The following is a 12,173-nucleotide window of genomic DNA, read 5'->3' on the forward strand; positions in this document are numbered from 1 at the left end:
AAAAAATGATCTATAGCATGATTCAAGAACTGTATAACCCCCAACAGATTAATTTTCACTGATAGAATGCTGAGTTTTCAAAACCCAACAGCAATGATATCACAAAATTTGCATTATGAATTGGGATTTGTCTAGCCTTCCTTCCATACATTTAACAACTAAAAGTCGTCTTTACGCTGGACACGTGACAATGGACTGAAAAGACGATATGTGTATTGAGCGTCCTGAATCAGGACAATGATCAGGCAGCATTTTATCAATACAGAATTAGGCAAACCAGTATTGTTTTACTGCCCATTCAACCACTACATTTCCTTCACTGTCTAATCCAGAGAATCTAGTTATTTATAAGATCTGCCATCCTTTATGATTGCATATTGTTGTATATGAATGAAATGTGTAAATGGCGGTAAAGGCCAAACACTATTTGAATTGAAACCCCATTAAAGAACATCTGAAAGCAAGGTGAACCCGACCTTCCTGTGATCCTGTATCTAAAACTCCTGCATGTCACCATCTGTGTGCTACAGCGCTAAAACATATCCCAGCCCAGGTGCTCGACTGTGCTATTGTTCTTTCAGTCTTTCCTTCGGTCCCTGGGAAAGCTGAGGGCCATGAAAGACGCCTCTGTGCCGCCCATGGCTGGAGAACACAGGGCTTCAGTCAGCATGGCCGTCAGTCCGTCACTTTCCCCTCTCTGCTTTGCCATCTAATCCAGCCTGGACTTTTCAGCACCAGAGGCCTGGGATCCGGCCAGCTCAGAGCAAGGAGACCAGCAGATAAAAACAGCCCAGGCTACAGGCTCTCTCTAGGGTGGCTCTTGTTCCACTTCCACTGCGATCCGGCCCAGAGGAGGGGGGCGGCGGCACACTGAGGAGGACCCCTCTGAACCGGACCGTTAATAATGAAATATATAAGTGGTTAAGGAATCAGAAAATAAGCATATGAACGCACTGATGCAGATATTTCAGTAATACCAATACACAAGTGTGTGTGTGTGAGAGAGAGAGTGAGAGTGTGTGTGTATGTATATATATATATATATATATATATATATATATATATATATATATATATATATATATATATATATATATATATATATAAAAACAACAACAACTAGTATTATAAACAATTAAGTCATTATCAAATACAAGTAAATAAAAAATAGAGATTACATTTTAAACATTTTCATTTAATGTTTAATTTTTATTTATTTGTATTATTATTATTATTTTAGCACATGTTTATGCTTTCAAAAATCAGTTAACGTTTATTTTATTAAATGATTTTGTTTTTTGGCTTTTTATTTTTTGGCGAAACCACATGCTTGAAATGAAATTATAATATAATAGTATTACATTTTAACATACAATAAAAACATAGATAAATCACTGTTTAAAACCTCTGATAACAATAATTTCATACAGATACTGATATGGTTGATTGCTGGTTTATGATTTAGCACCACATGAGCTACAAAGGCTATATTCATTGCGAGTGGAAAATGTATATTAATAAATAAATAAAATTATCTATATATGACAAAAAATTTTTTTTTTATACAATTCTTTTTTACCTTTGATATATATACATTTTAAAACTAAATCTGGATCCTCACTTCATTAAAAATCTTTTCATGAAAACCAACCAAAAGGAAAGAGTGCTAGAAGACTTTAAACCACCGCAGTCCATCAAAATATGCTTCAGACGCTGACTTAGAAATCTAATTTGTCTTTTTTTGTAAACAAACTTTTTAAGAAATGGATGAAGTTAGAAAACCTTTCATTGATTTCAAACCCCAACAGCAACATTGTTGAAACATTTGCATAACAAATTGTAACCGTAAAACCATCAAAGTCCATCAAAATGTGCTTCAGAGATATTGGACTCGTAAGGGGCATCATACAGATTTTTATAATTAATATTGCTCATATGGGTAAAAACCAGGGCTGGGAACTTTTTCATCTAGTAGATACCCATCAAGGTATATTCAACCTTGATAGCTTCTTATCTGCTATTATTATGTCATTACATTGTGACATTAATGGGATGATTTCTTCATAATTAACATCCACAGAATAATCATTTAATATAAAACCAGAAACATAGTCAGAAAATTAGGTCAGTTTTGATGTTAAATCTTTAAGGGAAAATAAAATGGCAGTGATTGAACTGAACTAACTTTGTGTTCATTTTCTCAGGTGCAGACTTTTTTCTTACCTTCCACCATCAGCATAGGCTCCTTCGCTCCTCCATGAGCCAGCATCTTTCTACGGTAACGCTCTCCGGTTTCCCTGCAACAACGTGAGCAGACAGAGGTTTACTTTACACTACCAGCATCATTCCCACAATCCAAGCCCATAAACCCTTATGTTCCCCATCTAACCGCCTGACATGTCCAAAACTGTCCAAACAAAAGGAAGTGCTAAAGAACAAAACCACAGTGGAGTAGTTAAGATATCCTGGTATTTTGAAAGACCCCATGAAATGAAAACAGGAGTTTTGTGGTTTTCAGTCTGTGCCTGTTAACTTTGAGGCCCTCTCCATGTTTGTGCACTCTTACATGTTAACATTTATTTATCACATATTGTAATTTCACATTTTACACATTTAAATGGTATGGCATACAGAAATCATTCATTAGTTAAGTTTCATGACTTTTATGCTTGCAATCACAAAAAATAAAGGTTCTTTATAAATGGCATATATGGTTCAGAATCTTTAAAGGAAGTGTGTGCAAGATTGTGGCCAAAAATGGTACTGCAGGTGTACCCCCCCCCTGCTGCATAGCTCCCTGTGTGCCCCATAGCTGCAGCTGTGGTAACTAGAGCAGATCTGGCAACCTGTAACACTACTGACTTTTTGATTGGCCGATAGGTGAAGGGTGGAGCTTCAGGCCAAAACATCAACATCAGTTGAGGGCTGCAACAACAACTTTTAAATGTCTATCCTGGCTGGACTACTGTTGTCAGTGATATAAGTATTTGAAATTTACATGATTTCTTAATGTCTAGTGACATATCAGGGCCATTTTATGATTAATTGAAATACATTTCTTACATACAGTTCCATTAACATCCCTGAAACCTTTCCATTGCACAAAAGGTTCTTAATGAATACGGTTTGTTTTTGAAAAAATCCACAACACAATTTTTGCGTCCCCCAGAATATTTTGTTCTATGAATATCTGAACATGCTATATATCCAAAAAAACCCTAAAAAAAAGTACAGCCCCTGTTTTATTCTAGCTTTGTGAATTTTTTAATTAACCCTTGAATGTGGGTAAGTTTCAAATAAAAATGAAATTTAGCAAATTTAAGCCTATAAAAGTCCCCTATACCGTAGAACAGTGAAAACAGAAAGCCGTAAAATTCAGTCAATGGCGGGGAGAGAGTTAAGTTGTATATAAAAAAATAATTTAAAAAACCCTGAACTTTCACTAAAGGTTCTTTGGGGAACCAAAAATTGTTCTTCTATGACATCACCCCTAAAACCCCCTTTTGGAACCTTTATTTTTTAGTGTACAAACAAAACTGTAGCGTGCGATGCAAGGCTGATTTAACTTCACAAACCTGTTGAGGGGGTCTTTATGGAAACACTGCTTCCACACCATAGAGGCCACGGCCCGTGACATCAGGTACGAGTAGTACTTCGCCCCATAGCCGACGAGATGACTGAACCTCAGCTGCCAGGCCTGCAGAGACAGGTGCAGGTGAACTAATCACAAGCTGCCGTAGGAATATTCCTGTTACATCTCTGTAAATGCTTGCCAAGTTATTTCCTAACTTGGGAAACATGCTGATAATAACAACATTCAATATCTCAGCTGCAACTGTGACCCAATTAAATGGAACAGTCAAGTTAAGGTATTTCCACAATGCCTTCAGGACCATATTCATCGCTAAATATTTACATTCCCAAAGCCCAAATGGTGCAAAGCCCTTTCCCATGGTTACTTTACTCTGAGTTAAATTAAAGACAGTGATAATCTTTTGGGTGGGTGCAAACTGAGGAAATATTCTGCCATAAAAACACAGGCTCGATCTGTGTTGAAAGAGCTCAGCAGTTCAAACGCATCACTCAGGGATGGAGACGTGCTTAGACACCTGCAGTAACCATTATCCCTGCAGGAAATGAACCGAGCACACTACGCTTGATTTGACAGTAAATAGGGGCAACAAACCTGTTGGTATACGATAAAATCAGTTTATAGCTACAGCTAGTCTAACATAGCTGGGTTCAAAAAGTCAACTGTAACTGCCATTAAATATACAGAATGATGAAAGAAATTCTTCATCACTATAATTACAGGTTTGACATAGCTACTAAAACATTAAAATCTGCAATAAGTTTTTGTTATTTTCTGTTGCATCAGTTGTTTTAGAGGTCTCGCAATGTCTCGGCACAGCCGTGGTGCTCATGCAGGATACGCAATCTGTTGACTCTCTACTGTATCTAACAAACAAAACCAAACAAAACTAAAAACCAAGCAAAAAAAAAAAAAAAAAAAAAAAAAAAATACATACAAAACAAAAATAATAATAATACAACACAAACCAAAATAAGCAAACAAACAAAATCCTTCTGGACCCCCCACACCCAGGCCACTTCCTCTTTGAACGGTTGCCGTCTGGTTGGCGCTAGAACACTGCACACCACAACGGCCAGGCATAGAAACAGTTTCTTCCCTCAGGCAATCCATCTCATGAACATTCAATAAACATGTGCAATACTCCACTATTTATACATTTATTTATTTATACACCATACTTCTTAGTTACATTTCCTTGCATTTGTACATAGCATACATGTACAAACATATACTGTGTATTGTCTATTTATGTATATTGTGTATTTTAAAATATATATATATTTTGTATATTGATATTTTCTATTTACAATTACTTATTATATGTTATTGTCCTGTCACTGTCATTCTGTTTGTGCTGTGGAAGCTTCAGTCACCAAAACAAATTCCTCATACGTGCAAACAACCTGGCAATAAAGCTCTTTTTGATTGTGATTCTGAAAACAAATACAAAAGCAATACCAGAAATTAAGCAACAAAAAAACCCCCCACTCAACTCAACAAAAAAAACTACAACAAACAAAAACAAACAAAAAAACTAACAAACAAAACAAAAAACAAAAGACAAACCAAGAAACAAACAAAACATAATAAGAGACAAACAAACAATACAAGAAATATAAAAACAAGACAAGAAACAAAAAACAAACCAGAACACAAGACAACAAACAAAAAACAAGCCAAGAATTAAACAAAAAACAACACAAGAAACAAACTAAACAAAGTAGGCTTTATACCTTCCTCTCCTATCACGGGCCGGGGAAACATTAGGCACATTAGGCCTTTTTTGCAGTTCGCTTAATACATGATTCACCTCAGAGTGTTACAACCTCCTGAAAGTAGGAATCTCACAGATACACGTGTTATATACTTTTGTACATTATAAAAGCATTGCTATCCTGCTACAGAATATTAAGGACTCCACAAATACATCTGGCTATAATGATTAGTAAGAAGGGACATGCTGGACAGTCTGTTCTTACGCAGAATGTGTGTGTGTAAGTGTTTCTCTGCGAGGTTGTTGAAGAGAGCCAGGGTTGTGTAAACAGCACTATGTGAGACACATTATGGTTGAGGAAGGTGAAACTGCTGTAGAATAAAGACTTAAGCCCCAGAGTATCAGCAAGACATATCCCATATGGCCCCTAATGACTTCAGTAAGCCCAAACGCACTCCTGCAGATAAGTAACATCTGAAAGCGAAACATTAGCAAAACAGAACAGCTACTTGACTATCAACACTTGCCTAAAATCTGTATTGGGTTATGGAAATATTTTCCCTGCAGATGGGTTCTGTCAGGCTGTTGGCCACAAGATACTTCAAAATCTACATTTATAGGCAAAAATCTACATTTATATAAATATCGCATTTATACTACTTTGCATAAAGGCCTTGAGCTAATAAAAATCTAACCAACTCTAACAAGGTAATACCATGGTTTTTTGGACATGTACGCTTTTAGCATCCCATCATGCATCTCAGCGGCCAGAGGAATGTAACACTGTGCAAATGTTCCCAAATATTAGCAACAGGACAAGAACCTCCATCTGGTCCATGTTTCTAACAGCTGACATTATCTTCCAGAACACTATTAATGCCCTTGTAAACCGAATCAACGTCAGCAAAAGTCAAACAACGGTAAATATGTCTGTCTCTCTCATTAATCATCTCCATCATTGGCCACACTCTTTATTAATGGTCAAGTATCACTATTATACTATTATATACTATCCTCAGTATGAACCTTTGGTGCCTAAGTCGTCCTGTGCAATTTGTGGTATAATACCTCAAATTTTACAGCTCATTGATGTATGCTATTTTTGTTCAGCAATAAGACTTAAATTTCCCCCTAGTGGGCAAAATAAATCCTTAAATGAAACAAATGCTGTTCTTTCGACCGTTATATTCATCAAAAAGCCCTGAACAAAAATGTTTCATGGTTTTCACAAAAATATAAAGCAGCACAACTTCTGTTTTCAACATCAGCATATTAGAATGATTTCCGAAGGATCATGTGACACTGAAGACTGTAATGATGCTGAAAATATTGCTTTGCATCGCAGAAATAAATTACATTTTAAAATATATTGAAATAGAAAATGGTTGGTTTAAATTGTAATAATATTTAACAATATTACTGTTTTTTACTGTATTTTTGTTCAAATAAATGCCATCTTGGTGAACATATGAGACTTACTTCTGAATCTTACTGAACTCAAAACTTTTGCGAACACTGAAGGAGGGACAGCTAAAATGTTCCTATGTGTGTCATGGAAAGATTGTCAAGCCAAAAAATTGTCAGGTAAAAATCTAGTTTTATATCTTCAACGATATAATGCGTCAAAACAGCTGTGATACTTCAATAGAATTGCATGCCGAGGGTTTTACGACCATATGTGGACTGAGGAAAGCTTTCATTTGTTCTTTAATAGTCAATAAAACATGCATCCTACAGGAATGAAGGACACACGCATACTATTAGCTGCGTTCCCGTGAGAGGCAGTAATAACGGATAAGAAGGGGGAAGCTGGGTGATTTAGATGATGGTAAAGACATTACGGTTGAAGCAATTAAAGAGAGAGGGGAATATTTAGAGTTGGGGGGAGGCCTGATTCCCAGTGGCTCCACATAATTACAGGCCAGGATGAATGGTTTATGAAGGCTATTCCGAAATAAAATATGTGTTTTAGATCGCTCCGGCTCTCAGGCGGCCATCTCTGCAGCTGCCGTAGTGCTGAGAAAAGCATTTCAAACTATGTTTTCCCTTCGGAAAAGACTCTGAAAGAAGAGTTTCAAATATTTCCCCCAGGGAGCACTTCTTCAAAGTATATCTCTGCTTTGTTATTGCAAAAAAGGCCCCCGAAAAGGGCTGGGGAGCGGAGAAAAGCATTTTAATCCTTTAACCGTGCAGTGTCTGTGTTGAAAACCACAGGACAGGAAAGGGGCCAAAACTAAACTACCTTGGTGTGTTGATGTGTTTTTGTACTTCAGAAGCGGGAGTATAAGCTGTTATTAAGGATTAGTCAAGGAAAGATTCACAAACATTCATTAATTTCAATAACGTCAATGGATCACTTCATTTTAGGGCAACGGACCACCTACATTTGGGAGATGTGCTTTTTGTGCAGTAATGATTTCTAGGGGCATTATATAAATCATTCAACGTTATTTCATTAAAGGGTTAGTTCACCCAAAAATAACATTTATGTCATTAATGACTCACCCTAATGTTGTTCCACATCCGTAAGACCTCCATTTATCTTCGGGACACAGTTTAAGATATTTTATATAACGTAATGAATCAGCGCCATGAATCAATAATGAACCAATCCGCTGATTCATAACCGTTTGAATCTTTATTTGATGTTTGAAAACAAATGCAGACAATGAGAAGACAATGCTGAATAAAGTCGTAGTTTTTGTTATTTTTGGACCAAAATGTATTTTTGATGCTTCAAGAGATTCTAGTTAACTAACTGATGTCACATATGGACTACTTTGATTATGTTTTTATTCCCTTTCTGGACATGGACAGTATAGTGTGTATACACTTGGATACACTCTCAGACTAAATATAAAATATCTTAAACTGTGTTCCGAAGATGAACGGAGGTCTTACAGGTGTGGAACAACATAGGGTGAGTCATTAATGACATCAATTTCATTTTTGGGTGAACTAACCCTTTAAAGCCATTTCAGGAGTTGGATTCATAAATTCGAGGTGTTGCACCACTGCTATGCGGATGCTACACAACTTTATATACCTATTAAACAGAAAGATAACTCGCCATACAAGAGATTGGAAGCTTGCCTGCATGAACTCAAACTATGGCTTACAAATAATTTCATGCTACTTAACGACGATAAAACCCAAATCATTCAATTTGGGTCAAAAGAGTACCCAAACTGAATTCAGCACTAACTCATTGTCTTATTTCTAATGTTTAAGATCTAGGATTTCACCCAGATAATGGGCTTAAACTAGACAAAAAAATTAACACCATAGTTAGTGCCAGTTATCATATTTGCTGTTAGTTAAGGTCAAACCTTTCTTTCAAAGTTTTCGAAACAGCAACTCATGCTTTTATATCAACATGGCTTGATCACTGTAATTCTTTGTATTTTATTTTGGGTTACCTCTCTCTTCCATCTCTCGCCTTCAAATGGTCCAAAATGCAGTTGCCCGTCTACTCACGTGTAGCCGCAAACGAGACCATATTACACCAATTTTACATTCCTTGCACTGGCTGCCAGTCCAATACCATATCGACAACAAGAATTTGTTATTCATCTACACTTCTGAACAAAATCTTCAGACCAGGGGATGCATTGCAAGTTTTACACATTTCGCACTTGTGGATCATAACCGGGTTGTAAGTGCTGCTTCAAAATGCCAAAAGAAGAAACAGGAGCAAGAGACAAAAAATAGAGAGTAGGCTATTTATTGAAAACTGCATTTAAACTCAAACAGGCCATTCATCAGCTGATCAAAAGTTTAAGACTATAGCCATAAAAAGGTCAAATCTGCACAAAAATATGGCTTTCATGTCATTTTCCTTCAAGCAGTCATACTGTCTGATGGCAAAGGCAAAAAGGCTTTCTCTCTTTGAACGTGGCGGGATTGTTGAGCTGCACAAGCAAGGCCTTTCGCAACGCGCCATCGCTGCTGAGGTTGGACGCAGTAAGACAGTCATTTAACATTTCTTAAAAAATCCCGAGAGTAATAGGACAAAAAAGTCAAGTGGTAGACACAAAAAGATTTCACCTGCACTGAGCCGCAGGATCTGACGGGTTGTCCGTGAAGACACAGGTCGATCCTCAACCCAAATTAAAGCCCTAACTGATGCTGACTGCAGCCCAATAACCATAAGACGTCATCTGCTAGAGAAGGGCTTCAAGAACAAAAAACGTCTTCAAAGGCCACGTCTCCTCCCACGACACAAACTTGCCCGTTTAGAATTTGCAAGGAAGCACCAAACATGGGACATTGAAAAGTGGAAGAAAGTTTTGTTCTCTGACGAGAATTTTTTTTACCTGGACGGTCCTGATGGCTTCCAACGTTACTGGCATGACAAGGAGATCCCACCTGAGAAGTTATCTACACGGCACAGTGGAGGAGGCTCCATCATGATCTGGGGTGTTTTTTCCTTCAATGGGAAAATGGAGCTTCAGGTTGTGCAGGGGCGTCAAACGGCGACTGGCTATGTGGATCTGTTGCAGCGGGCATCCCTCTTGACCGAGGGCCTCTGTCTGTGCGGTAATGACTGGGTCTTTCAACAGGTCAACGCTGCAATTCACAAAGCCCGCCTGACGAAGGACTTCTTCCAGGAGAATAACGTTGCTCTTTTGGACCATCCTGCGTGTTCCCCTGATCTAAATCCCATTGAGAACATTTGGGGATGGATGGCAAGGGAAGTTTACAAAAATGGACGTCAGTTCCAGACCATGGATGCCCTTCGTGAAGCCATCTTCACCACATGGAGCAACCCTCCCACCAGCCTCCTGGAAACAGTCGCATCAAGCATGCGAAACAATTTTTTGAAGTGATCAACAAGAACGGTGGGGCTACTCACTACTGAGTAATTTTTTATGGTCTTAAACTTTTGATCAGCTGATGAACGACATCATACCACAGGAAACACGCACGCGCGCCCTCAGATCAGTCGGACGTAGTGGTGTACAAGAGGTAAAAACGATACACATACTGTTCGTTTTCTCACACAAACCGCTTGTTTCGTGTCTTAGGCCATCAGTGTGTACTTACGATGGGGGATTGTTTAATTTGGACTTCTCTGTGTATGCTCTTTGAGGTGGTGAGGCACAGACAAGAACGGTTTGACCTAAAATGATCAAAATTGAAACTACTGGGGAAACAAATACTCCTATATCTCGGCTGCCCATGAGGTAAGCTAAAACATATCAAAATTTAATTTCAAAGTGAACTATCCCTTTAATGTCAAGCCCTGTGTATATATACATACATATATACATACACACACACACACACACACACACACACACACACACACACAGGAAAAAAACACTGCACCAAATGATATTTTTATACTCAAATGAAACACTAAAACACACTTACTGTGTTAGCGACGTATGGCAGGCCATAATAATTCTTTTGGATGTCTATCATGATATCTGTTGTTGATTTATTTTGTGGTTTTCCATGATAAACTTGATCCAGGACTGCATAGAAAACCTAAAGATATAAACATCAAATACAAAAACATTTATGAAAATGTTCAGTCAATATTAGATCCAATTAAATTAGATTTCCAATTAAAACAAAGTGTTTTTAAATGTTAGGTTTTAAAAGTACATACTTAATACATATGAGAGTATATATAAGATACCTGAAGTTGAGTGTCAGCCGCACCACAGACCTTCTTGGACTCACAAAGACGGGCCACCATGCTCTGCGGCAAAGGCTGTGAGAAAATACTTTCTATTAAATGTTCACCCAGAAATTACTTCAGAAGACTTGGGAGGATTTAAAGGGGTCCTATTATGCTAATTTACAAGTTAATACATTTATTTAATAGGTCTAGTACAATAAGTTTACATCATTTAATTTTTTAAGTTTAAACTAATTTTTTCTATTATAATTTATGTTGTTACGGCACCTGTTTTCACCCTCTATCTGAATGCTCCGTTTTAGCCTTCGGAAAAAGGAAGTCTTCTCAGGGACAGCCGACCCCGGTCTTTTGTGATTGGTTTACCTCTTAGAGTTTGCCTCGTACTGCCCCTTACTACAACCAGAGAGTTTCTGTGATGTTTCTAAGTTTGTCTGTATTAGGAAGGCTGAATAAAGTTGGTTTAGATTTGGGGTAGAAAAACACCAAAATTAACTAAACTCAACCTGGCCTCGTATGCCATGGGCAGAAAATTATTTAAATTAGGAATTATAATATTGTGATATGTACAATACTACAATCAAGGCATTTCAGGGAGTTCTGAAACAGAGATTACTGATACAGAGAAGGAGTGGACTTTGTGCTTTGCAGAATTATTTTAACTTTGCAGACCTTTTTCATGCACAAAAAGCAACATTACACAAACATAAAAGGACCCCTTAAAAATAATCTATGAAATAATGATGAAACTGATCATGACCAACATGAATATTGCAGTGTACCTGTCCAGTCTGGTAGTGGCGAGCAAACTGACTGATCACACGATAATCTGTGGCAAAGTATTCCATGAGAATAGAGGGTACCTCTGCGAAATCAGTGGCACATCGGGTTCCTTAAGAGGGAAACAAGGTCACCATGATCATGCTGCTCCGATGAAGTTGTAAAAGCGGAAGGCCACAAATATGAACAAAATGAGTTGGTCATATCATACCCGTCACGTGTTGGTAGCGGGTACGTCCCAGCATGGAGTGCATGGCATGGCCCATCTCATGGAAGAGATTTTCCATCATGCCCGGGCTGAGCAATGTGGGAGCAGACTGTGTGGGGTGAGGCAGGTTTAACATCAGGACCACCATCGGCAGCTGATACTGGCCATCATCCAGTCGCCTCCCACCACGAATGGTAAAGTGGCAGTCCTGAGTTGGAAACAAACAAGC

At 37.9% G+C, this 12,173-nt stretch overlaps 1 protein-coding gene across 1 annotated transcript in view; it reads right to left on the reverse strand.

Moving 5' to 3' along the window:
- mipepa (mitochondrial intermediate peptidase a) overlaps positions 1-12,173 on the reverse strand; it is a 29,864-nt gene that overhangs the window by 7,023 nt on the left and 10,668 nt on the right. The window contains exons 13-18 of the mRNA XM_067451791.1: positions 11,948-12,152; positions 11,739-11,848; positions 10,957-11,031; positions 10,686-10,802; positions 3,576-3,697; positions 2,224-2,297 (exon numbers count right to left, since the gene is read on the reverse strand). Coding sequence (XP_067307892.1) covers positions 2,224-2,297; positions 3,576-3,697; positions 10,686-10,802; positions 10,957-11,031; positions 11,739-11,848; positions 11,948-12,152 — 703 coding nt within the window. The remainder of the gene's footprint in view (positions 1-2,223; positions 2,298-3,575; positions 3,698-10,685; positions 10,803-10,956; positions 11,032-11,738; positions 11,849-11,947; positions 12,153-12,173) is intronic.

Source organism: Pseudorasbora parva, chromosome 8 (assembly GCF_024679245.1).
Source record: "Pseudorasbora parva isolate DD20220531a chromosome 8, ASM2467924v1, whole genome shotgun sequence".
Classification (NCBI taxonomy): Eukaryota; Metazoa; Chordata; class Actinopteri; order Cypriniformes; family Gobionidae; genus Pseudorasbora; species Pseudorasbora parva.